This window comes from Lampris incognitus, chromosome 16 (genome assembly GCF_029633865.1).
Source record: "Lampris incognitus isolate fLamInc1 chromosome 16, fLamInc1.hap2, whole genome shotgun sequence".
NCBI classification, from domain to species: domain Eukaryota; kingdom Metazoa; phylum Chordata; class Actinopteri; order Lampriformes; family Lampridae; genus Lampris; species Lampris incognitus.
Genome location: NC_079226.1, coordinates 8,590,011 through 8,617,792, shown reverse-complemented (window position 1 = coordinate 8,617,792; position 27,782 = coordinate 8,590,011). Strand labels below are relative to the sequence as shown.

General features: G+C 46.3%; 1 protein-coding gene and 1 non-coding gene across 2 annotated transcripts; both read right to left on the bottom strand.

Moving 5' to 3' along the window:
* Window positions 1–3,084: 3,084 nt before the first annotated feature.
* trnat-ugu (transfer RNA threonine (anticodon UGU)) lies at window positions 3,085–3,157 on the bottom strand. Its single transcript has one exon. It is a non-coding gene; the product is annotated as a tRNA-Thr (tRNA).
* A 4,361-nt stretch (window positions 3,158–7,518) lies between these two features.
* Window positions 7,519–27,544, bottom strand: hhipl1 (HHIP-like 1). Its single transcript, XM_056296080.1, has 9 exons — window positions 26,928–27,544; window positions 24,706–25,352; window positions 22,296–22,439; window positions 17,104–17,432; window positions 15,453–15,579; window positions 14,542–14,687; window positions 11,650–11,731; window positions 10,283–10,365; window positions 7,519–8,643 (listed from the first exon to the last, which is right to left on the bottom strand). Exons 1-9 carry the CDS (start codon window positions 27,219–27,221, stop codon window positions 8,063–8,065), a joined length of 2,433 nt encoding a protein of 810 aa, XP_056152055.1. The 5' UTR covers window positions 27,222–27,544; the 3' UTR covers window positions 7,519–8,062.
* Between the last annotated feature and the right edge of the window lie 238 nt (window positions 27,545–27,782).

The window sequence follows — 27,782 nt, the reverse complement described above, 5'->3', positions numbered from 1 at the left end:
AAACTGATGCAAGTTTGTTACCGTAGACAGCTGCTGGTGCTGGCTGATGGACAACATGGGGGGGGAGGGGGGTTCTGGTCAGAACCAACAGAGATTTTGGAGGGAGTCGAATTCATCCAGGTCAATGCTAGATTTAAAAAGGGCCCAGCTAAGTAAAAGACCTTCATCATCGTCGGGGGTGAGAGCTACAGGGGGCATCTGACCTTCACGTCCGGAGGAAGCCGAGCTCCAGACTGATATCAGAGGTGAAACAGAATCAGGTTCCGCTGATGAGGAGCTTTCTAGGCCTCACAAAACCCAGGAGAACACCACAAGCCACAAACCCTAACGCGGTGTGTTGTCTGTGCAGATTTGTGTGTGCGTGCGTGTGCGTGCGTGTGTGTGCGTGTGTGTGTGTGTGTGTTTGCATGCTTGTCGGTGCTTGGCTTTGAAGAAGGGTGTGAATTATGTGGGGGTTTGGGTGGGCTGAGCAACCTTGAGGCAACCTTTGACCCTCCTCCCCCAGATATGCAAAAATAATTGGGGGGTTATTGAACCTCATGACAAAGCGAGCCCCTCACACCTCGAATGATTTGGTGTACGTCACACGCATTTCCTCCGTTTTTCCGTTGTCTGATCATCTCTATTAAAAAAAAGAAAAAGATAAAAAGAAATCAAATGTATTTCAAGGCTTTGCGTTCTTTGCTTTTTTTGGCTGGAACATCTGTGTGACAGACAACCGAAGATTTGCTCCTCCTGTTTAAATCCTGGTGCAAAAGGGCAAAGTTCATTTCTCATAACTGATCCCTCCATCCATTCCTAATTCCAATGACCAACCAGGCGAGAGGAAACTACTAAGCGTAAAAGGACACTGCCATCTAGTGGCAAATATCACAAAGTGCGCCAAATATAAGGAACCCTGGCCAACACGCAATCAATGTCTTTTTGTCTGAAATAATAATAATAATAATAATAATAATAATAATAATAATAATAATAATATTAATAATAATAATAATAAAAATAATGTTAAATCAATATTTAACCTTTCTTCTGTTCGATAACCATATCTCACGGGCAAACACAACATTCCTGCAGACCCATCACACCTTGGTGGTCACAGCCTGTTCCAACTCCTCCCCTCTGAGAGGCGCTACAGAGCACGGTACCCCAAAACAACCAGATATACGCAGTTTCTTTCTTCAGGCTGTCCCTCTGATGAACAATTAACATTGCCATAATGAACCTAAGCATGCTGTACATACAGTAAGCACTGTTTATTGTTGCGTTGGTGTTTGCTGGCTTTGTTCTCCTCACTACATGTTGTGTGTATATTTGTATTTATTTGCCTTATGTGTTCTGTGGAGCGTTTGTGTGTTTGAGCGTGGCCGTTGCTACACAACAATGTGAGCCACTAAACCCGGAGTCAGATTCCATGTATGTGCAAATATACATGGCCGAATTAAGATGGTTCTGATTCTGACCCATCGCTGTAGAGGATTAGAAAACTGCTAAAAAGTCAACAAGGGATACCAACACCGGGTGGAGTGACCTTTTCTGGTCTGGATAACGGGAATTCCCGGCGTTGTTGATCTTCCTAAACGTTTTTATACTCGTACTCATATGGGAGAGCTACATAATACAATGTAGCAAATGTGCTATTACTCGATACAATATTACAATGGTATTATTACTATGCTGTAAATGTACTACCGCCACTATTTCCCATAGTTCTAGTATGACACGATTACTATATAGCAGATTGACACCTACAGTACTTCTTCATATAGTACTACTATGACATGTTTACCATGTAGCAAATGTACTAGTCTTCCTTTATATAGTACCACTGCGATGATTACTATGAAGCGACTGTACTACTACTACCAACTTCGATACTAAGTAGCTATTACAGCACTACTGTGATATGATTACCGTGTAGAAAATGTACAACTACTACTACTTCATATAGTACTACGGTGATATGATTACTAGTTGCTAAACCAGTGCCAGCTGGTAAAATTTTAATATACTGTAGACTATCTATCTATCTATCTATCTATCTATCTATCTATCTATCTATCTATCTATCTATCTATCTATCTATCTATCTATCTATCTATCTATCTATCTATCTATCTATCTATCTGTCTATCTGTCTGTCTGTCTGTCTGTCTGTCTGTCTATCTATCTGTCTATCTGTCTATCCGTCTGTCTGTCTGTCTGTCTAAGTATCTATCTATCTATCTATCTATCTGTCTATCTGTCTATCTGTCTGTCTGTCTGTCTGTCTATCTATCTATCTATCTATCTATCTATCTATCTATCTATCTATCTGTCTGTCTGTCTGTCTGTCTGTCTGTCTATCTATCTGTCTATCTATTAATTGCTGGCTCTCTTGCTTTGCATAAAAGCATCTGCCAAATGAGTAAATGCAAATGTGAAGGTGATTTACAATTATGAATTTTAGTAGACGTAAGCGAGGTCGCTGGTGTGACTCTTGCTTATGCACATATTTACACGGGGCTGTGTTGGAGGGTGATGCAAAAGCACAGAAGAAGAGCTAACATGGAAGTCTTGAAGGTTGGCGCGAGTGATTTCTGCACTTTTGAGGGCTGTTGTTGTGGCGAGGGCTGGCGTCAACTCCGTTAATTTGACGCCTGGCATACAAATGACCATCCCAAAACAGTGGTCGGTCCCCCGGACAAAGAGCGACTCCTTGGAATGAGACGGGGCCCATCCTGGGGGGGGCCGTGTGTCAACACGCGGCACGGAAGAAGCAGGCAGCCTTGCTCGCGCGTTGACTGCCTGACTGCTACAGGTGGAGGCTAAACCGTACGGCGCGTTTTAAAGCGTGACGCTGACACGAAAACTGCGTTCGCGTCCGCCGGCGAGTAACAAATGCAATACCGATGTTTATCACTAGGTGTCAGCGTGGAGCAACTGTGTTTTTCGTTTTTTTTTTTTTTTTTTTTTTTGGCCAGGCATCCGACATAAGTGAGAGCGACGGCAAAAAAACGACGTTTTCACAGCGCAGGTAACCGCGTGAGAGCGGTTATCCCATTCAACCGCGGAGAATATGTCATTGTGGAGGCAAAACGTTAGAGGCCCCAGCGAGGATCGAACTCGCGACCCCTGGTTTACAAGACCAGTGCTCTAACCACTGAGCTATGGAGCCCGCTTGGTTCAGCTGGCGCATGGTGACAGATACAAATGTCACACACCCGGCGTGCCGCGGCCTGGCGCGCATACAGCAACGGTCACGTTCACTTACTGTAGTTAGTGTCCGACCTGGTGACGTCACAGGTCGTGTTGGAGTGTGGACAACACAGGATTCCGGGATGTCATTATGGGGACCCCCCCCCCCCCCATGTCATTATGGGGACCCACCCCCACCCCCCTTCTCACACCTGACCTTTATCTGCTGACTTAAAAGGACGTGAAGGGACTTCAGGCTGCCACGACCGCCCCGGATCCGCACGCCTCGCGGCCGATGACGTCACCCGTAGCCTCCCGAAGGCGTCTCGGGTTCCGGTTGGTTCCGCTTTGTGGGTTCCTGCGCTGTTGAGGACTTGAATTCTGATAGGTGGAAATATTCCAGTTAAATTCAACATTGTTCCCCCCCCCACCCCCCCTCTCTCTTTTTTATACAGCCTTTTGTTTTTTATAAGCTTTACTGAACCCACTTTCAACTACTACTACTACTACCACTACTTCTACTACTACTACTACTACTACTACCACTACTACCACTACTTCTACTACTACTACTACTACCACTACACTACTACTACTACTACTACTACTACCACCACTACTACTACTACTACTACCACTACTACTACTACCACTACCACTACTACTACTACTACTACTACCACTACTACTACTACTACTACTACTACCACTACTACTACTACTACTACTACTACCACTACTACTACTACCACTACTACTACCACTACTACTACTACTACTACCACTACTACTACCAATACTACTACTACTACCAATACTACTACTACTACTACTACTACCACTACTACTACTACTACTACTACTACTTTCAGCTGCTCCCGTTAGGGGGCGCCACAGCGGATCATCCGTTTCCATTTCTTCCTGTCCTCTGCATCTTCCTCTGTCCCACCAGCCACCTGCATGTCCTCCCTCACCACATCCATACACCTCCTCTTTGGCCTTCCTCTTCTCCTCTTCCCTGGCAGCTCCATATTCAGCATCCTTCTCCCAGTATACCCAGCATCTCTCCTCCACACATGTCCAAACCATCTCAATCTCACCTCTCTTGCTTTGTCTCCAAACCGTCCAATTTGAGCGGTCCCTCTAATAAACTCCTTCCTAATCCTGTCCTTCTTCATCACTCCCAATGAAAATCTTAGCATCTTCATCTCTGCCACCTCCAGCTCCACCTCCTGTCTTTTCATCAGTGCCACTGTCTCCAAACCGTATAACATAGCTGGTCTCACAACCATCTTGTAAACCTTCCCTTTAACTCTTGCCGGTACCTTTCTGTCGCAAATCCCTCCTGACGCTCTTCTCCACCCACTCCACCCTGCCTGCACGCTCGTCTTCACCTCTTTTCTGCACTCAACTAATAACTAGACACGCTGCCGGTATAGGAGCATAATTCCCATTATTTCACGCCACGTGGAATTGACGATTTGAAACAAATGTACTTAGAAATGTGGAAAAAATGATATCAAAATGACTGCCCAGCTGCTCATTTCTGACCGTGTTCTTGTGTCTGAAATCGTCACTTGTACAAACAACTTAAAGAAAGGTGCTGTTGACCAGGTTTCCTCTAGCCAGTAGTCTGTATGGTTTACCCAAGATACAGGAACAGGATCACGGCCTATTGCTTGTATGATTAACCCAGTGACCTACGACATCTCTAAGTTTCTGGCATCTGTTCTTAACCCGTTGGTAGGCAGTACCGAGCATCACATCAGAACGTGGATAAGGTGAGGGACATCATTATGGAGGAGGATGAGACAATGGCCTCTTATGATGTCAAATCTCTCTTCACGTGCGTTCCTGTTGATGAAGCAGTGGAGGTAGTCCGTGTGAAATTACAAAACGACCCCACCCTTAGCAACAGGACCACCCTTAACACTGACCAAGTGTGTCTGCTCCTGAAGCTGTGTCTTCAGTCCACATACCTCACATACAGGGGGCAGTACTATAGGCAGAGGCATGGGTGTGCTATGGGTTCCCCAGTCTCACCTGTAGTGGCCAACTTGTATATGGAGGAAGTGGAAAAGAGGGCTCTGATGTCCTATCCAGGGACACCACCCAAGCCATTGGTTCAGATTTGTGGACGACACCTGGGTTAAAATTAAATCTCAGGATGTAGCACATTTCACCGACCACATGAACTCTGTGGACACCACATCAAGTTCACCAGGGAGGATGTGGAACATGACAGGTCAGCCTTCCTAGACTGGGAAATTTCAGCTGGTGACCCAGATAACAAAACTGCTGTGGTCTGGACCCGTCCCACACCCGACACTTCATCCAGCCCACATACCACATGGAATGATGGCACTTGGGCGGTCCACTCCTGTTTGCCAGATCTGGGCCAGAACCAAGCCATAGCAATGCCGCATGTGCCACATATTCGCCAAAGGTGGCCCATATTTGTTTTGTGATATTTGGGCCACATTCACCATTTACCACACGGGGCCACTTCAGGGTCACATCCAGATTACATGTTGCCCAGAGCACCGCATCCTTGCCAAAAAAGGCCCATATCTGATTTGGCATATTTGGGCCATATTTGCTATTATACATGTGGGCCACTTCAGCTCACATCCATTTCCTCAGGGCCAGAAAAAGACCATCAGTGCCGCATCACTGCCTGAAGTGGCCCACATCCGGACGCTATCTGGGGATTGGGGACATTTGATTGTTGATGTTTGCCGTAAACCAACACGATCATCAACAACCTCCTGTCCGTTGTCCCTGGGTCATTGACTGCTTTAGGTCCAACACTTACAAAAAATTCGTAAACCATTAACCACATCGTTCATATTATTTATGGTTTTATCGTTATCGATAAAATACTGCGAGTAAGTTGAGTTTCTTCCTCCAGGTGTAATAGTGCTGTTTAACACACTCCACATACCCTTAATGTTACACAACAGTCAGTTCCAGCCAAGTCATTTGATTGGACAAGAGGCCTTCCATGAACCCTGATATTCAGTATAACAGCGCTGGGACTTTTAACTATATGTATCACTCCGCCGCACAGGTGTTCTATTAATAACGGTTAATTAGGCTACATTAACGGTCGTTATCAATATCAGAGTGTAACAAACTTGCACGGCCAAGAAGGATATATTTCTGCAAATAACGTTCGAGTTAAATCACGAATGGTCGTCAGAGGAGGACAAAAAACGTATGCGTGTCACAGGTCTGAAAGCTCCTAAAAAGCTACTGGAGACCATCCGCCGGGAGCAGGAAACGATGGAGCGACGTGCTGCCTGACTGCTCATCAGCATCACACTAGGCCACCCAAGCGACTGTCAGTGTCAACAGACTCTTATTCCATTGGGTGCACAATACATGGAAACGCCCAGATCAACGTCCGCGATACAAAGTAGCCAGTCAGCGGGTAACGCCTGCAGACCTATACAAAGTAGCAAGCTGTGCAGGAAAAGGTTTGCGTCCAGGTTGCCTGGCAACGGTCCAAGTTCTAGAGCGCAGTCGTGGAACTATTTGCTGGCGGAGCTAAATGAATGATTAAATAAAGTAACAAACCATAACCTGTCGTCGCTTATTACTGTTAACTAATACATGGCGGCTGTAGAACGGCGGTGATTCGGTCGTAGGTGCGAGGCCTGCTTAAATATCTTATTATGATATTCCTTCTTACATAGCATCCTCATATTAGTTAACTTGTCTTTATATGTTCTATATTTACTTTCTGCTTCTATGGTTCTATAAGTTATGAATTCTCCCGTCTGAAGCATTGGAAGGAAACTGCCCGGCGTGATTAGAAGTAAGAGGTGTGCCCACAAGTCAGGTTGTGGGGAAACATCAGAATCCCAACAGTGTTAAAAGTGGTGTTAGAGAATTTATTGAAATGTTCAAGGACTGGTCAAAGTTGATCACGACGGACACACATTCATCTTCGTTCAGTAGGTGTGCGGTCTACTGTACGATGAAATTAATGGCACGGATGAAACATGGCATTCAGTTAATTTACACACTTTGTTACTTTTACACAACATTACACAGCCAAGCCAGTTCTGCACAACTTTGCACAGACCGACTTTCATTCAAATAAAAGTTAAAGAAAAATTCAAGTCGGAAATAATCAATCGAAGTATGAAACTTGTCAACTGAGCACTGACCTCAATGAAAGAGGTTGTATTGGCAGTTACAATCCGACGGTTAGCAATCATTAAAGGAATAGTTCGGAATTTTTGAAGTCTATCCCTGTTCGATACTCACTGCTCGTGTAGTAAGTACATAGGTTTCATTTCCATCCATCTTTCTCCATACTGGACAGGCAGTTCCCGCTTGCCAACTACAGTTCAATGCGACTGATGGGGGACAAATCCACAGTCCTCATTCAGTAGTAAAAGAACTCCAAATTTGCAGATTTTTAATGGTTATTTGAGGTCGTTTCCTATCATGTTGCTTCCTCCAACACAGCCTACAAGCAATTAGCAGCACCGCCATGGCACAGCAAAGCAAAGGCCAACAGGGAATTTCTCAATAAAAATGACTAAATTTTTTAAAATGACCACTCGAACTTGCAGTGATAGAATAATATTGCATCATGTGCTGGCTGAACTGTGTAATGTTACTGTACACTGAATAACTATTGTGGATTTGTCCCCTATTAAGTACACTGAACTATAGATGGTACGCTGGAGCTGTGTGTCCTGCATCTAGAAAAGGATGGATGACTGTGGAAGTTAAACTTACCTGTGTACTACACGAGCGGTGAGTATAAAATAAAGTATAAAATAGAATTTAAAAATTCCAAACTATTCCTTTATGCAACACTTTTAGTCAGTGATTATTAGCAGTGAGGTCAGGGTCATTCAAACTGCGTTTAGACTTCCACGACGGAGTCCGAATTGCCGCAGATCACGCCGGCGTCCTCATAGTGGGCGCAGTTATGCAGCCCCACACCTGCATGTCTGCAGTCCAGCAGGTTTGACTCGGTGCCCTCACACTGGACATCGTCTAGAAGAATCCGCAGAGTGTTCCCCTCACCAAACTCCGAGTTCTTGGACGCCTTCAGCGCCTTCCGGAAACCCAGCTGCCGGCAAACCACAGCCGCGTTCAAGGTGGTCCATAGGTCATCGCACACCGTACCCCACTCCCCGTTGGCGTATATCTCCACCCGCCCACGGTCGCTGCGGCCGTGCTCATCCCCAACCAGTCTCACTGCTCCGTTCTGAGGATTGGACCCACTGTCGGCCCTGTGCCTGCCCTTCTTGCGACGTCCCTTTCGTCTTGTATGTCTGGGCGGTCTGGTGGTGGTGGTGGTGGTGGGTGTAGTTGGGAAGGGTGTGGTCAGTTCTGGCTCTGGATTTCCAAGATGGTCGAGGAGCTCCTGGAGCCAGTCATAGGACTCGGTCGGATGCGGCTCTGCCCCATTCTCGGTTGGCGGTTCAACACCGATTAATGCTGACGTAAGAATGCAAATAAGGACACAACTTATGAATAAACAAATACCTCTAAATAAAGTTGTCATTTCAACAAAATATCCATACTTAAACAATGTAAAGATCTTTTTATCGCTCATTTGATGTGTTGTTCCAGCACACCGTGATTCAAATATTGGGTAAAAAATTATGAATTACAATAAAACAAAGCGTTACATCTGTTTTAAAGCGTAAATATACACAGGCCAACACACAGGCTAACAATACTGATTTTGATGCCATCTAGCGGCTGAAGTTTTCACTTTATTGTCCACCCCAGTTATGCAATACATTAGTGCAACATTTCCCAATCTATATGGCCCGCGGCCCACTAGTGTTCTGCAGAAGTATTGCAGGTGAGCCAAGACAATTATTTTTGTTTCAAAAAAGAATTTGCAAATGCATACTCCGCAAATGCCAAAAAAACAAAACAATTAATCTCATGAAAATCAATTTTGAAATACTCTTTTTCAAAATAAATCATAAATTGTTTCTGCCACTGTAGAAAAGTTATTTTTTTATATTTCAAAGTTGTGTATTGACAGGAAATGCATTTGTTAGCACGTAAATGCATTGTGCAACAGGCCTGCTACGGGTTAGGGATGTTGCAGCCCATTTGCACTACATTTGCAAAAAGCATTTATTGGTCAGTTGCCAGATTATATGGATGTGACTTATTCATTTGCAATTCATTTGGCTCGCCAGACTTGACATTATTTACTTTTTTCTATTGATTTTTTCACCCTTTTTCTCCCCAATTGTATCCGGCCAATTACCCCACTCTTCTGAGCCATCCCGGTCGCTGCTCCACCCCCTCGGCCGATTCAGGAAGGGCTGCAGACTACCACACGTCTCCTCCGATACATGTGGAGTCGCCAGCCGCTTCTTTTCACGTGACAGTGAGGCGTTTCGCCAGAGGGACGTAGCGCGTGGGAGGATCACGCTACTCCCCCCAGTTCCCCATCCCCCCTGAACAAGGGCCCCGACCGACCAGAGGAGGCGCTAGTGCAGCGACCAGGACACATACCCACATCCAGCTTCCCACCCGCAGACACGGCCAGTTGGGTCTGCAGGGACGCCCGACCAAGCCGGAGGCAACACGGGGATTTGAACTGGCGATCCCCGTGTTGTAGGCAATGGAGTAGACCGCCACACAACCCGGACGCCTTCGATGTTATTTTCAAACGAACACTTGAATGCTACCGTGAAACAGGTCAAATTACACTTGTGTGTTGATTGTACAGCACTGACAAATGGATCTGGCTCCACAACTAACATTTCACATTACTGGTGCCTAATCTTTATGAAGTGTATTTATGGTGTTTGTATGAGTGCTACCAGAGAAGTAAAACACCACGCCGGCCAGTTTTAACGGCCTATTAGAGAGCGTTCTGTGTTCGACAATAACGATAAATAGCAGAATCGATATTGCTCAAATCCTTCCCTTATTAATTAATTTATTTCACTCTTACACTTCAAGTTTGCACAATCGTGATCCTCTTAACCAAAGTAAGCATCATCAATTTTCTATGATACATAAGATAAAAGCTGAATTTTGTTAGAAATTATATATTAGTTTCCAAAATCAAGAGAAATATGATGCATAAAGCGTTCCTACTTACTTTCCTTTGGAACGAACTTGATGAGGTTGCTCTTCACTCGGACAGGAAGAGGGTCATAGCGACATTTTCTCGGTGGAGCGCGTCTGGAACGAATCAAAATAAAATGTTATCTTCAGCTGAGAACAACCACAAACCTGAGGGAGGAACAAAAAGTTAAAACACAAAAATGATTTACCGAAGTTCACAGACGGTCCTAGTTTTTAATGTGCTGGATGAATCTCAGCTCGGTTAGTTTTAGTGGTGAGGAATAAATTAGGATCAGCTGGGACGTTGGCAAACAACTAAAGTGACAGAGCCATTTGCTGGCGCCAGAATCCACAGTGAGCGAGTGTGAAAGAGAGAGAGAGAGAGAGAGAGAGAGAGAGAGAGAGAGAGAGAGAGAGAGAGAGAGCAAATTTACAACAGCTCTTTATCTAATGAGAAAATAATCTGTAACAATGAACAATGACGTCAGACAGTCACTCCTTTACATTAACATGCACAAAAAGTTCATCTTCCATCATAGAACCAAGATCGATTCGGAGAGAGAGACAGAGAGACAGACAGACAGACAGACAGACAGACAGACAGACAGACAGACAGACAGACAGACAGACAGACAGACAGACAGACAGACAGACAGACAGAGAGAGAGCTCTATTGGAATATGATTCATAGAGAGTGAGAGACAGAGAGAGCGAGGGGAAGAGAGAGAGGCAAAGAGAGGGAGGCAGAGAGAGCGAGAGAGAGAGAGAAAAAGAGCAAGACAGAGATCTATTAGCATATGATTCACAGAGAGTGAGAGAGAGACAGACAGACAGAGAGCGACAGAGAGAGAAAGAGCAAGAGAGAGAGACAGCTCTATTAGCATATGATTCAGAGAGTGAGAGACAGAGTGAGAGACAGAGTGAGAGGAAGAGAGAGCGAGAGAGACAGAGAGAGACAAAGACAGAGAGAGAGAGTGACAGAGAGACAGAGACAGAGAGAGAGAGATCTATTAGACTATGTCAGTGGAGGGAAAGTTAGATGACATAGGTTTCGTACTACTGCCAACACGTCTGCAGCTTGCCTCACCGCCTCCAACACAGAGAGCGGAGGCTTTATGACCTCCACACTTGAGAAAACAGACTGAGAAAGTTATTCCAAAAATCACAGACACAACAAAAGACACGGGTTAGCATGCAAACACCGGTAGCACGTTAGCACCAGCATGTGCTGGGCACTCATGTGTCCATTCTTTCACGATTCATCCTAAATAACTGATTTGAAAGAAGCAGAAAACAATAGATGGAGAAAGTATGCACAGACCTACGAGTGCTTGTTGAAAGCGGTAGTTCAAGCGAGAGAAAAAGAAAAGAAACATCACGGCAACAACACTGATAATTCACCTTGAGGGATCCACCACCTTGTACACAACTCCAGAAGGGGAAGTGGCACTCGGTATTCCTGTCGACATGAAATACAGCTCCCCTGGAGAACAAGATATGGGGAAAAAAGCCAATGTCAGAGTTACAGTTACTGCAGAAGAACAGCAGATGTTTACTACCCGGGTGGGATTCGGCTGAATAAATGTTGACTCAGAAGACGACTCGTGGTCCAAGTCTTCTCTGGCTCCTTTGACTTGTGCATCAAGGAGAGAAGATCAGTCATCTGTAGTTCTCTACAGAGGCGGGTGTGGAAGCACTGACAGGAGCCAACCGTCGGGAAACTGGGAGTTGACTGTCTGTAAGGCAGAGGTGTGGACTCCGGTCACGTGACTTGTACCTTGAGTCAGACTCAAGTCACGATTTTGATGACTTTAGACTTGGTAAAATTGAAAAAAGACTTGCAGCTCAACTTTGACTTTAACACCAGCGATTCATGACTTCATTTGGACTTCAGCCTTTTGACTTGAAGGACGTGACACCTTCTCCAAGCCCAAAGGTAAAGAAGTGTGCTTTTAAAAAGTGTGCAGCAAATCAACGCTCCATTACAGATCCACTTTGAATCATCCATCCATCCATTATCCAAGCCACTTATCCACACCAGGGTCACGGGTATGCTGGAGCCTATCCCAGCAGTCATTGGGCGGCAGGCGGGGAGACACACTGGACAGGCCGCCAGCCATCACAGGGCCCACACACACACACACACACACACATTCACACCTAGGGACAATTTAGTATGGCCGATTCACCTGACCTACATGTCTTTGGTCTGTGGGAGGAAACCGGTGCACCCGGAGGAAACCCACACAGACACGGGGAGAACATGCAAACTCCACACAGAGGACGACCCAGGACGACCCCCAAGGTTGGACCACCCCGGGGATTGAACCCAGGACCTTCTTGCTGTGAGGCGACCGTGCTAACCGCTGCGCCACCATGCCGCCCACTTTGAATCAATCAGTAATAAATACAAATTCTAAAAAGCATTCTTGATTTATGTGAATTTAGTACATGAAATTTTACTGTTGTTAAAATTTTGAAATGGCATTAAATTTCATTAAGAGTACATAATGACTTGTTTAGGACTTGGGACTTGACTTGGGGCTTGTCAGTCCTGTGTTGGGACTTGAGTGCCAAGACTTTGGACTTACTTGTGACTTTGTAAACAATGACCTGGTCCAACCTCTGCTGTAAGGCATTCCCGAACATAGCTACACTAGACTGAAACCAATGTATGCTAAAGACAATTCCAGTATGTCATGGAAACATGTACATAGTGTAATACTCATAATGTCTTCACAGTTCCATTCCCACTGTACATTCTGAGCAGGGGCTTCCACTCTTTGAAAAATAATTTTCCAGGACATTTTCCATGACTTTTGGATAGTTACTTTTTGCAAAAAAACAAGAGCTGAAACAATAACCCAATAGTTTTACTAATTTATTATTCATGAAATACTCTACTGATAATAATTTCAACGACTGAGGAATAGAAAGTTTTTGACTTATGTTCTGGTATTTTTGGAATTAACTATGGGTTCAAGGTGGAGGTGGGATTATATCAAGGATCGGCTCTGAGCCCTTTCTTGTTTGCAATGGTGAGGGACAGGTTGACGGACAAGATCAGGCAGGAGTCTCCATGGACTATGATGTTCGCGGACATTGTGATCTGTAGTGAAATTAGGGAGCAGGTTAAGGAGAGGTGGAGGTATGCACTGGAGAGAAGAGGAATGAAAGTCAGTTGGAGCAAGATAGAATACATATGTGTGAATGAGAGGGAAGGCAGTGGAATGGTGAGGATGCAGGGAGTAGAGCTGATGAAGACATATGAGTTTAAATACTTGGGCTCAACAATTCAAAGTAATGGGGAGTGCAGAAGAGAGGCCAAGAAGAGAGTGCAGGCAGGGTGGAGTGGGTGGAGAAGAATGTCAGGAGTGATTTGTGACAGAAGGGTACCAGCAAGAGTGAAAGGGAAGGTTTACAAGATGGCTGTGAGACCAGCTATGTTATATGATTTGGAGACAGTGGCACTGACAAAAAGACAGGAAGTGGAGCTGGAGGTGGCAGAGTTGAAGATGCTAAGATTTTCATTGGGAGTGACGAAGAAGGACAGGATTAGGAAGGAGTATATTACAGGGAAATCTCAAATTGGATGGTTTGGAGACAAAGCAAGAGAGGCAAGATTGAGATGGTTTGGACATGTGTGGAGGAGAGATGCTGGGTATATTGGGAGAAGGATGCTGAATATGGAGCTGCCAGGCAAGAGGAAAGGAGGAAGGCCAAAGAGGAGGTTTATGGATGTGGTGAGGGAGGACATGCAGGTGGCAGGTGTGACAGAGGAAGATGCAGAGGACAGGAAGAGATGGAAACGGATGATCCGCTGTGGCGACCCCTAACGGGAGCAGCCGAAAGTTGTAGTAGTAGTAGTAGTAGTAGTAGTACTCTGGTATTTTTTTAATCGTCCTACCACCCCCACCCCCCCTTTCAGCACCGCTGTTCTCTAACTTTACAATTTTTCCATGATGTCAATAATATTTCTAGGATATTTGATCGATTTATAATTCTCCAGGTGTTTTCCATGACTGGAAAGTCTATAAATCTCCAGGATTTCCGGGACAAATGGGAATCCCGTTGAATGTGTAAACTGGCTCATGTGGTTTGAATGGGTGTGTTAATGCAATATAGAATCAGTTTTTATTTGCCAGGAATAAAATATGGGGCGAAAATCATTTCTGGTAGCATTGGTGCAAAGATGTTCACGAGTAGAGTTTCACACACAGTACAAACTGAAACATGTAAAATAGTTTAAGGACAATGGGACCTCCCATAGAGGGCAAAGCAGAGGTACACTACCTGCTTCATCCTCTGCAAAGGAGATGATGTACTGGTAGTAGTTGTTTATAAGTCCAGGAAAGGTGCACGTCTGGCCCATGCCCATGCAGATCTCATGGTATTCCCAGCGCCTTGTGTTTCTGTCCTCCTGAAGACTCATCAAGCGCCTGGATAGAAACAGATGATATTCAAACGTCTCATTCACTGATATACGCAATCACTCACCTAGGGTTGACCAAACACAAACACACACACACACACACACACACACACACACACACACACACACACACGACATCAGGTAATCACAAAACTCAGGTCATAGAGCAATCATCTAAACACCTAGTTTACTTCCCGGTTCACTGCTGTTTTGGCTTTGACGTCATGTAATTCCAATTTCCAAGAACAACCGGATGCTCCGAGCAAAACCTTCCACTCTCTTAAAGGAATTTCACATTGTTTTCTTCTTATTCAATAATAATACAAACAGAACTTCCACCCCCCCCCACCCAATTGGATCCGGCCAATTACCCCACTCTTCCGAGCCGTCCCGGTTGCTGCTCCACCCACTCCGTCAATCCGGGGAGAGCTGCAGACTATCACATGCCTCCCCCGATACATGTGGAGTCGCCAGCCGCTACGTTTTACCTGACAGTGAGGAGTTTCACCAGGGGGAGATAGCACGTTCCCCCTACCCCCCAAACAGGTGTCCTGACCGACCAGAGGAGGCGCTAGTGCAGTGACCAGGACACATACCCACATCCGGCTTCCCACCTGCAGAGACGGCCAATTGTGTCTGTAGGGACACCCGACAAAGCCGGAGGTAACACGGAGATTCGAAGCGGCGATCCCCGTGTTGGCAGGCAACAGAATAGACCACCACACCACCTGGACCCCAACGAGAAGTTAACTTTTAAGAGGCTGTACCTTACCCGCTCATGAAGTCTCCAAAGATGTAAATGCCATTCAGATTAGGGTATTCACAGCCTCGATAGACGTAGCCACCAGTGACAGACTTGCCCATCTTGTGGGGGTATGCATAAATAGGTAGGACATCATCTACAGAGAGAAAAAAACATGAAATCATCAGTGCCGGTAACATTACAGTAGAGCTGAATTTTAGGTTACTACAGGGTGTGAGTTATAAGAAAATACATAATTTAGAGGTTCAAGTCAAACTCTTGAAGCTCACCTGTAAGTAAAAATAAAATCTATACACCCAAATTCAAGTTATGACGTCGACTTTGGTCTGTTTCAGCCCAGGCAAGATTAAAATAGCGAGTTGGACTTAGCTCGCTACTGTACAGTTGCAGCAGATAGCACCTAAATAAATCTTCCGCTAACTTAAGCATGGGTACTTCAGTACCGGAAATACTTTCAGAGGGCACATTCTCTATATGGTGATTCAAACTGTGTTTTTTTTGGGGGGGGGGATGCCTTCCACGGAGTGATCAAAATCCTGATTACTACAACATTTTAATAACGAAGACAAATATAGTTTGAAGTCTCAGGTGAGCACCTCAGATACACTTCGGGGCGTTGCTACGTAGCTAAAAGGCCAACTTTACCTACACGTGTATGACAAGGCAATGGCTGGAGCAAAGGTAAAGAGTTAAGAAACAATCAGACAGTCATTATCTGATGCTGGAGATAAAGAAAAAGCCTTGATGATGATTAAACAATCTAAATTAACTACAGAGTTATGCATGCTATGTAGGTCAATTATATCAATATTTTGGTACACGGCGGCGGTCAAACAGAAATGTGACAAAACCTCTCCAGGCTGTAACTTACGACCAAGGCGGTCATTTTGACCGTTATGGATTTTCTAAGCTTAATAACTCTGGGGAAAAATAAAGATACACACCTACCGCTCCCTGGACGCTCCTAAGATTGACTACATTTGCATCAAAACGAGTTTTAGATCAATTGCACACACACACAAAAAAAAAGTTATAATAAGATTTACCTAAAACGACCTTGATCGGGTCAAAGGACCGCGCGTAATTTGGACGTCATCGCGCACGTCGCGTCACTTCCTTTGCGACGTTCATTGCGCGGTCCTAGAAACACGCTAGCGTTCTCCGGTGCAGAGAAATAGTCCAGACTTGCAGTATTTACAGGCGTTGGACAGCGGCCATTTTAAAATGTTTGAAAAACAGTATTAAAGTTGTTAAAATGTTAATTTTGGTGTCAGCCATTTCTTAACAGACATACTAGCATATGCATTAATATCCTAATTGGGTATTTATCTTGACAGAACATAAGAGTTTAAAAACCGGCGGTCATTTTGACCCCCCGTGGTCGTTTTAGGTGGGAGTGAAATCCCGGTCGTTCTTGGTTTGTTTGTGAGCGACGGTTGAAACAATGATTTCTTTATCGGGGCAAAAAAAAAACAAACAAAAAAAACAACCTTTCACAGTAATGTTTTGATGCATGCACAATAATCCAGGTAAGGAAATCCCTTTCTGGGCTTTCACAGTAATCCCCAGGGAGCTGAAGTATGCTTTGGAAAACATGGGAAGGGAAGATATTCCCCAAACCAAGCTTTCAAAAGGACTTGAGTCGCCGGCGGATGCCCACCTAGCGAGCTGTTGGCGCACAGCTTCTTGTCATAGCAGGAAAATCCCTCTTTGGCTCTCCAGCCGTAGTTCCGGCCTCTCTCTATGATGTCCACCTCCTCAAACTTATTCTGTCCCACGTCCCCGCAGAAGATGCGACCTTTGCCCTCTTTGGTCAGGGGGTCGCCCCGGTCGACCGAGCACCTCCACATGTTGCGCACGCCGTACGCGTACACCTCGGGGCGCGCCTCGGGATTGTGCACGAAAGGGTTGTCCCGGGGGATCCGGTACAGTGGGCCCCTGTCGTTGTCGTCCACATCGATACGCAGGACTTTGCCGAGCAGAGCTGACCTACAGCAGACGAGGCAACATGAAGACGATCATATGTTAAAGGTGCAAAAAAAAATTGGGAAATATATATAGATATGCTAATCACAGCAGCAGCCAATTAAATTTCTTAATTACCAAAACATCAGGTTTTGTAGGCCCCTCAAATTTCTTAAAATTGAATATCAGTAATATTTGGATTAGCATACCAGCGGGTGTCTCTTTTTATATATATATATATATATATATATATATCTAACTGTAACTTATAAAACTACATATTTTCCCTTCAACTAACTCATCATTATTTCCAGTGTACGTACCTACCCTTACGGATGCACCACATGAATTTCATAAGTGGGGAAATCACGGTGAACATGGTCAAATCTCATTGGGCAGGAAGCTGTGCTTTGGTAAACACGTGATTTTGGGGCCTTTTTTTGCGGTTTAACGGGTGACATGCACGTGCAACACAGAATACTTTCATCTTAACATGCACAGAACATCCAATTATAATAACACGAATACTTGTGCTAAAACACGGGGTGCACATGTGAAGCACATATAACCAAACTGAAATTTCATGCGTTTTCTCCGTAAAGGTAAATGAATACCTGCATCTGGCATTATTTCGATTTGCATCAACCAGCTCAATGTGTTTTTGGTAAATTTGGAAAACATTGGAAACGTCATCAGCATGGCGCCATGATGGATGGCAGCCTCGGTACAGCGCTCTCTAGTACTTTCTTTGTTTTTGTTTATGCTCTGCGTCCAGTTACCTAAAACCGATTACTTTCACTAGCAAGCTGCTTAACATTAGGCCGTTAACTCCAGATAGTCTTTCAGCAGCTCTCTGTGGGACGTGGAGGTGACGCAGGCCAGCGTGCTGGCGAGGCTCCGACAGCAGGGATTTCGATCTGCACTCCCAGCGATTCGCCTGGCAAATCTCCACTCCGTGCCCAACGACACGGACGAGCTGCTTCTCCTCAACGGCACGAACAAGGACTTTGCACGCGCTGCTGCCCTTTGTTTCACGGAAACCTGGCTCCGCAAGTCCACTCCTGACACCGGATTACATCTGCCGGATTTCCGCCTACACCACGCAGATGGTGTAATGGTGCTACTGGGGAGAGCGAAGGGCAGAAGAATTTACTTCTGCATAAGCGACGGTTGGTGTACGGATGTCACAGCGTTAAATAAATACTGCAGCCCGAACTTGGAGTCATTGTTTATAGATTGCAAACCATTTTATTCACTGCGGGAGTTTCATCTTTTATCCCCGGTCAGTGTTTATGTCCCACCCCAGGCCAGCATGAATGTTTCCGCACTGCAAACCCAGGCCGATCAGATTACCGGCTTCGAACAAAAACATACGGACTCACTTTTCATAATCCTTGGGGACTTTGACAGAGCAAAATTAAACCACTAACTTCCAAAATGCAGACAGCGTTTTGGAAATTGTCCCACCAGGTAAAATAGCACACTGGCCCACTGCTACACAATTCTTAAAGATGCATATTGCTCTGTCCCCCCAGGCAGCTTGGGAGCAGTCTGATCCCTGCTTGGTTCATCTTATTCCAACCTACTAGCAGAAACTAAAATCTGCAAAGCCTGTGGTTAAAAGTGAAATGGACCAGCGAAGCAAAGCAGGGACTGCAAGACTGTTTTGATTGCACCGATTGCAGTGTATTTGAAGCTGCAACTGGCAACCTGTACAAACTAACTAGACACTGTGACATTTTACATCAGCTTTTGTGAAGACACGTGTGTGCCTACAAAGACCTTCTAAACATACAACAATAACAAGCCATGGCTGCCGGCAGCCATACCAACATGTACCCTGGCTCTGCCAAATGATGCAAGCAAAGCAGGTATGGGCTTGGCTAATACTTGGATGGAGACCTCCTGGGAAAACTGAGTTGCTGCCGGAAGTGGTATTGGTGGGCCAGTACCCTCTGGTCCTAATGATAATAATAATAATAATAATAATAATAATAAAAAAATCAAAATCCCAATGCCCCATTGCAGTGATGGGGACACTGTGCCATAGGAGATGCCGTCCTTCAGATGAGACGTAAAACCGAGGTCCTGACTCACTGTGGTCATTAAAGATCCCATGGCACTTATTGCAAAGAGTAGGGGGTTCTCCCAGTGTCCTGGCAAAATTCCCAACCTGGCTCTCTCCATCTGGCCACCTAATCATCCCCCCATGTAATTGGCTCAATGATTCCTCCCTCTCCACCTCAAGCTGATGTGTGGTGAGTGTTCTGGCGCAAAACAGCTGGCGTGCATCACCCAGGTGGTGCTACACATTGGTGGTGGTTGAAGTGAGTTACCCCCTTCAATGTGAAGCACTTTGAGTGTCTAGAAAAGTGCTGTATAAATGTAATGATTATTACTATTATTATGGTTCACAGCCAAACTAAGACAACTTCAGCAGGCCAAGCAGGTTGCCTACAGTAGTGGTGATAGAGCTCTGCACAAGCAGGCCAGAAATTCACTGACAAAGGGTATCAGAGGGACTAAAAGAAGCTACACTGAAAAACTGGTTTTCAGCCAGTGACCCCACATCAGTGTGGAGGGGCTTGTAAGACATCACAAACTACGGAAGACCATCTCCCCATGCTGAGGCAAACAAAGGCCTGCCTGACAACCTGACTGTCTTCTATTGCAGGATTGAGAGGGACAAATTCACACCCCTAACCCACTCTAGCACAATGACAAAAGCACCATCACACCTCTGGCAACCCCCCTACTCTCCCCCTTGATACTCAGGCTTCATTCAAGATACGTGTAGAGGATGTGAGCCAGCTTTTCCAGAGACAGAAGACCAGGAAAGCATCAGTCCAGATGGTGTCTCCCCATCCTGTCTTAAAGCCTGTGCTGACCAACTGGCTCCAATCTTCACGCAGATCATCAACAGATCACTGGAGCTGAGTAAAGTCCCCTCCTGCTTCAAACGCTCCACCATCATCCTGGTCCCAAAGAAACCCTCCATTAAAGCACTGAATGACTACAGGCCTGTCGCTCTGACGTCTGTGGTCATGAAGTCTTTCGAATGACTGGTGTTGGTCCACCTGAAGAATGTCACAGGACACCTGCTGGACCCTATGCAGTTTGCCTACCAGGCAAACAGGTCAGTGGATGATGCAGTCAACATGGGACTGCACTACATCCTACAATACCTTGACTGTCCAGCGACATATGCAAGGATCCTGTTTGTGGACTTCAGCTTGGTGTTCAACACCATCATTCCAGAAATCCCCTCCTCCAATCTCTCCCAGCTCACTGTATCCCCTGCCATCTGTCAGTGGATCACCAGCTTCCTGACAGGCAGGAAAAAGCAGGTGAGGCTGGGGGAAGTTACTTTTGGTATACGGACAGTCAGCACTGGTGCTCCCCAGGGATGTGTCCTCTCTCCACTGCTCTTCTCGTTCTACACCAACGACTCCAAGAACCCAGCTGTTAAACTACTGAAGTTTGCAGATGACACTACGGCAATCGGACTCGTCCAGGGTGGCAGCGAGTCTGCTTATTGGTAGGAGGTTGAGCAGCTGGTGCTCTGGTGTAGTCGGAACAACTTGGAGCTGAACATGCTCAAGACTGTGGCGATGACAGTGGACTTTAGGAGACACCCCTCAGCACTGCTCCCCTCACAATAGCCAACAGCCCTGTGTCAACTATGGGGACCTTCAAGTTTCTGGGAACTACCATTTCCAAAGACCTGAAGTGGGAGATCAACATGGACTCTATGCTTAAAAAGGCCCAGCAGAGGATGTTCTTTCTATGGCAACTGAGGAAATTTGGTCTGTTGAGCCAGCTCTAGACTGCAGTCATTGAATCTGTCCTGTGCATATCCATCACGATCTGGTTCCAAGCAGCAACAAAACAGGATAGGAACAGACTGCAGGGAACACTCCCCTGCCCACCCTGCAGAACTTGTACAAATCTAGAGCCCGGAAACGGGTAGGCAGAATCAGCACAGACCCCCCCACACCCAGGACACAGTCTGTTTGAACTCCTACCCTCTGGCAAGCGCTACAGAGCAATTTGTACCAAAACCATCAGACATAGGAACAGTTTTTTTTCCCCACAAGCCATCTTTCTCATTAACACTTAACAGCATGGTGCAATAATGGAAACTTATTATGTAAATATGACACTTTGTAAAAAGCCCCCCCTGGACAAGATGTCTCACCTACATATCTACGATGTGCACTACCTCTTTAAACCAGATGTGCAATACAAAGGTTTGTGCAATACAAGGTACAACTGTAAATACAGATACAACTGCTGTATGCTGGTTATAATTATTGCTGTTATTTTTGTGGTTTTAACATAAGTACATGATATAGTATGTAGTTGTGTGGTGGATGGTAGGTGACTATATAGTGGATACTTCTGGTACATAAGACAACGTAGTGTAATATAGTGTGGGTATATAGTATTGCATATGAGCATGATGGGTTGTGGAGTTGTGGTATGGTATATAGTATAGGGTAAGTGTAATATAGTATATGAGCAATATGGTATATGGGCATGGGTTGTTGATTATTCAACCATAACAAAACTCTGTATAGTAGTGACATACCTGTTGTGCAGACATGCTTGCCTCCAGTGTCCTGTTTGTTGTCCCATTTATTTCTTCTGTCTTTTTTGTTTTTGATTTGTTTTCTTTTTTTGTGTGTGAGAGATGTATGCAAGTGCTAGAAGCTGCTGTGAACCGGAGTCAAATTCCTCATGTGCACAGGCACACTTGGCCAATAAATTTGATTCTGATATGTTCTAAAATGGGATAACATCCCTCTTACTTTGCAATGATTATTTCAACAGGTTCTCTATCGGAGTTCAAGTATCGCTGTTAGATAAAAACGTCTGTCTTCTTACTTGTTCTGGGCATTGCCATATCTCCCAAAGGGGTCTCCTGCCATGCCTCCATCCCCTGTGAAAATGTACAAGTAGCCGTCATCCGCGAACAGCAGCTGCCCTCCGTTGTGGTTAGACGCAGGTTCGTCAATCTCCAGAATAACCCTGGAGAAGAGAACGAGCACGACAGTGGATTAAAGCAACCACGAGGCTGCGCAGTGTGTACGTTTAGTCCATTCGGTTACACGCCGTAGTACTCAATGTATACACTGGGAGTGGGTAATAATTCAGTATTATAATTTACCATCTTTCAGTTGCATTGAATTAAGATAATGTTTGGATATTGTCGTATCATGATACAATTTTTTTTTTTGGATTTTCCTCCTTTTGTCTCCCCAGTTGTACTTGGCCAATTACCCCACTCTTCCGAGCCGTCCCGGTCGCTGCTCCACCCCCTCTGCCGGTCCGGGGAGGGCTGCAGACTACCACATGCCTCCTCCGATACATGTGGAGTCGCCAGCTGCTTCTTTTCACGTGACAGCAAGGAGTTTCACCAGGGGGGGACGTAGCACGTGGGAGGATCATGCTGTTCCCCCCAGTTCCCCCTCCCCCCCTGAACGGGTGCCCCGACCGACCAGAGGAGGCTCTAGTGCAGCGACCAGGACACATACCCACATCTGGCCTCCCACCTGCAGACACGGCCAATTGTGTCTGTAGGGACACCCGACCAAGCCGGAGGTAACATGGGGATTCGAACCAGCGATCCCCGTGTTGGTAGGCAGCGGAATAAATCGCCATGCCACCCGAACGCCCCGCAATACAAAATTTTGTTGTCAAAAATAATATTTAAGTATTATTTGAAAACTAGTTTGGGTTTGTTATCATACTTTTACAATACCAAACAGTTCAATGCAATGAACCTCAGTTGGATTCTCACACATGGTATTTTCACATATGTAATTGTGATATATATACACTACCGTTCAAAAGTTTGGGATCACCCAAACAATTTTGTGTTTTCCATGAAAAGTCACACTTATTCACCACCATATGTTGTGAAATGAATAGAAAATAGAGTCAAAACATTGACAAGGTTAGAAATAATGATTTGTATTTGAAATAAGATTTTTTTTACATCAAACTTTGCTTTCGTCAAAGAATCCTCCATTTGCAGCAATTACAGCATTGCAGACCTTTGGCATTCTAGCTGTTAATTTGTTGAGGTAATCTGGAGAAATTGCACCCCACACTTCCAGAAGCAGCTCCCACAAGTTGGATTTGTTGGATGGGCACTTCTTTGAGCAGATTGAGTTTCTGGAGCATCACATTTGTGGGGTCAATTAAACGCTCAAAATGGCCAGAAAAAGAGAACTTTCATCTGAAACTCGACAGTCTATTCTTGTTCTTAGAAATGAAGGCTATTCCATGCGAGAAATTGCTAAGAAATTGAAGATTTCCTACACCGGTGTGTACTACTCCCTTCAGAGGACAGCACAAACAGGCTCTAACCAGAGTAGAAAAAGAAGTGGGAGGCCGCGTTGCACAACTGAGCAAGAAGATAAGTACATTAGAGTCTCTAGTTTGAGAAACAGACGCCTCACAGGTCCCCAACTGGCATCTTCATTAAATAGTACCTGTTAGAGCCTGTTTGTGCTGTCCTCTGAAGGGAGTAGTACACACCGGTGTAGGAAATCTTCAATTTCTTAGCAATTTCTCGCATGGAATAGCCTTCATTTCTAAGAACAAGAATAGACTGTCGAGTTTCAGATGAAAGTTCTCTTTTTCTGGCCATTTTGAGCGTTTAATTGACCCCACAAATGTGATGCTCCAGAAACTCAATCTGCTCAAAGAAGTGCCCATCCAACCAATCCAACTTGTGGGAGCTGCTTCTGGAAGCGTGGGGTGCAATTTCTCCAGATTACCTCAACAAATTAACAGCTAGAATGCCAAAGGTCTGCAATGCTGTAATTGCTGCAAATGGAGGATTTTTTGACGAAAGCAAAGTTTGATGTAAAAAAAATCTTATTTCAAATACAAATCATTATTTCTAACCTTGTCAATGTCTTGACTCTATTTTCTATTCATTTCACAACATATGGTGGTGAATAAGTGTGACTTTTCATGGAAAACACAAAATTGTTTGGGTGATCCCAAACTTTTGAACGGTAGTGTATATATATATATACATATATATATATATATATATGTATATGTATCAACACAGATACAGGAAAAAAAGTTTTAATGTACTGTAGTACAGGCCTGTTTCATGCATCGTGCACTCATCAGCTGCTAAACATATAGTATATATATATTAGATATTGTGTAAGATTCAATATGATTATCTTGATATTTATTTAATGATATTTTCTACATCGAAAAGTACTACCATACATGTATACTGTATACTTGCCAGAGTATCCATCCCTACCTCTCGGAAGAATGATCCACAACATTCATGTCGCTGGCAGAAACATGGAATTGGCTGATCCTGATCCTTTCGTCGAAACCCACCTCCACTGAGTAATACACATACAACTTCCCACTGTACTTGTAGTTGGGGTGAAAGGTCAGCCCGAGAAAACCCCTCTCGTCCCCTTCCCACGATGACGTCAGCACCGCTTTGGTAATGTTCAGAAACGGCTTCTCCAGTCTGGACCGGTCTGGCAAGTAGGTCCACACCAACCCCACCTGCTCCGCGATAAAGAAGCGGTGCGTCCCGTCATTGGCGTGCACCATGGCGAGCGGGTTCCGCAACCCGTTGGCCACTTCCTCGAGGCACAGCTGCAGACAGCCCTCTGAGTCGGACTGGACCCGGCCCAGGTTCTGGGTGAGCTGCTGGTTGCTGAGGAGATGTGGGTAGCAGTAGTCGACGTCGTCGAGCTGCAGGTGACGACAGAAGTGGGCCTGGTCATGTTTGGCGTCGGCCAGATGCGGGTCATCGGACAGATAGGTGACCATGGAGCTGCACTTCTTCCAGAACTGAGTGCAGTAGTCGGGGCAAAGCCCAGGGATGGTTCGCATCGGGGTGCTGGGGTCCTCGGCATCAAAGAGGTGAGCCGCAAAGGGAGAACACTCCTGAGAAGACAAGAATCAAAAACAAGGATAGAGAGAGAAGAACCGGGACCGAATCATTGTCTTCCTTGTCACAAGTAAGTCTCAAGTCTTAGCACCGAAGTCCCAAGTCAATTTCCTAATCAAAAACAGGCAAGTCCTAAGTCGGAAATTTTGAGTTTGAAGTTCTGAACAAGTCATTATGTGCCCCCCCCCCCAACTCCCGTTCCCCTCTTCTCCCCATTTGTATCGGGCCAGTTACCCCCACTCTTCCGAGCCGTCCCGGTCGCTGCCCCGCCCCCTCTGCCGATCCGGGGAGGGCTGCAGACTACCACGTGCCTCCTCCCATACACGTGGAGTCGCCAGCCGCTTCTTTTCACCTGACAGTGAGGAGTTTCGCCAGGGGGGCGTGGCGCGTGGGAGGATCACGCTCCCCTCCCCTCCCTCCGAACAGGCGCCTCGACCGACCAGAGGAGGCGCTAGTGCAGCGACCAGGACACATATTCGGGCTGCACACTCTTTAAAGTCGTTTTATCTGTGGGTCTGGAGACGGCGTCAAGTATTTCGAGTCAAAAAGGCTCAAGTCCAAGTCCAGGTCACGAGACGCCGGCGTGAAAGTCCAAGTCGACTTCCATGGGGTTGGGTTTTTTTTCTTCTCCATTTCGTCACGTCGAGTCTCACGTCGTCACATTTGTGACGAACTCGCCGCCCGTGAGAGGCGGCGCTGAGCGACGCGGAAACATCGTTGTCGCGATAATCACGCGGCCAGTCGTCATCATAGTGTAACGCGCATGGATTAGTAGACACGCTGGCCGCTGACTCGCAGGTCTGAGCCTTTAGTCGAGCGGTTAGCGATGTCTCCTGCGGTGCGGGCGACACAGGTTCGCTTCCCGGCCGCGCCAGTTCCAGTGGTTGCGTTGTCCCCCCCGAATTCGCTACAATATGAAATCCCAATCGTACACTGTTACATAGTAACGCCGTGCTTAGGAATCCCCGCCGAACTGTCCGGCAATGTAACGCGTAACACCGTGACGATCGTAAAAGTGGCCTCGGAAGCCAAGTCGGTTCAAAGGCGTGGGGGCGTGGCCTGATGGGAAACGCGTGCCGCGGGCCCGTGATGTTAAGTGGTTCCACACAAGTGTGTTAAGTAGCCTTTAGTCGACGTTACGAGGTCACTTGGCTTAACAGCTGCGTAACACGGCTGTGTTTGAACCTGCTGATCCAACGTGTTAAAGCAAAGCCGACATTTAATTTTTGATTTTCATTTTTTTTAGCGTGCTGTAAAGACACTCTGAGCTGCACTCCACGTGTGAAAGTGGCTTTATGAATAAAGCTCATTATCATCAACAGAAGGGGGGTGAAGCGGGGGGGGGGTGAGGTGAGGTGAGGAAGAACTGCGTGAGACTGGAATACAAATCGATACCCCTCCGGTTTACCAAGGGGCGCTCCTGCGGCGCGTGTCTGTCGTGGGCTACACTGGGCTGCTTCTGGTTCTGGCCGAATCATGGTCCAGCTTCTCCGTCTGGACCAGCATGCTCGGCCGCGTCAAGACGAAGGCGGCGCCGAGAAACGCGAAGCCGAAACGACGCAAAGCCGTACCTGGCACAGCAGCTCCTGGACGTGGCCGGCGCAGCTGGCGTAGGCGTTGTAGCCGAAGTTGCCCACGATCTGGTAGAACTTGTCCTGCAGGAGTCGGTCCTTCGCGGCGTCGCAGCAGCCGAACTCCTTGTACGTGACGCAAAACTCCAGCTCCGTCTGCGGCCGGAAGGGGGGCTTGAAGTCGAGACACTGCGGGTGCGGCAGCGCAGGTGAGAGGCACAACGCCAAGACGCAGACGGCCCTGAGCGGCGAACGCCACACGCCGCCCGGCACCTCGCAGGCACGACGCCGCATTATGGCGCGATTTGGCACAGCTCGGGTGTCATGCAACGAGAAGTTGTGCAAAAAAAACACCCCCCCTCTCTTCCTCTCGTCGACCGTCCCTCTGGGGGGGCAACGCAAATAACGCGCCGACGTTAGAAGTGCACTTTGCCCCCACTTTCAATCATCAACCCTTGGCACGGCTGCAGCTGGCCCTTGTTTACCAGGCGACGTATCATCCCTGATCCGGCCGCTGCAATGACATGACCTGTCCTCAGCTCACCCGCAGACCGGAGCGCCGTCCCGACTTGTTCGCTGCGGTCCACAAGAGTCATCCTCCCTCTCCCTCCTACTGAGGCTGCCCACTCACCCACGAACCGAACAAAATGGGAGCGCGCACGCACGCGCGCACACACACAGAATCGCAGGAGTATAGGGCGCGAGGGGGAACGGACAGTTGCAGTTACAGTACAGTACACAGTTACGTAATTACTCAGCATCGGATTTATTGGCCGCGTGTGTTTCCACATGCGAGGAATTCGTCTCGGTTTGGCGGACACACGCGGACCAAGATTGGGCAACGCGCGGCACGCG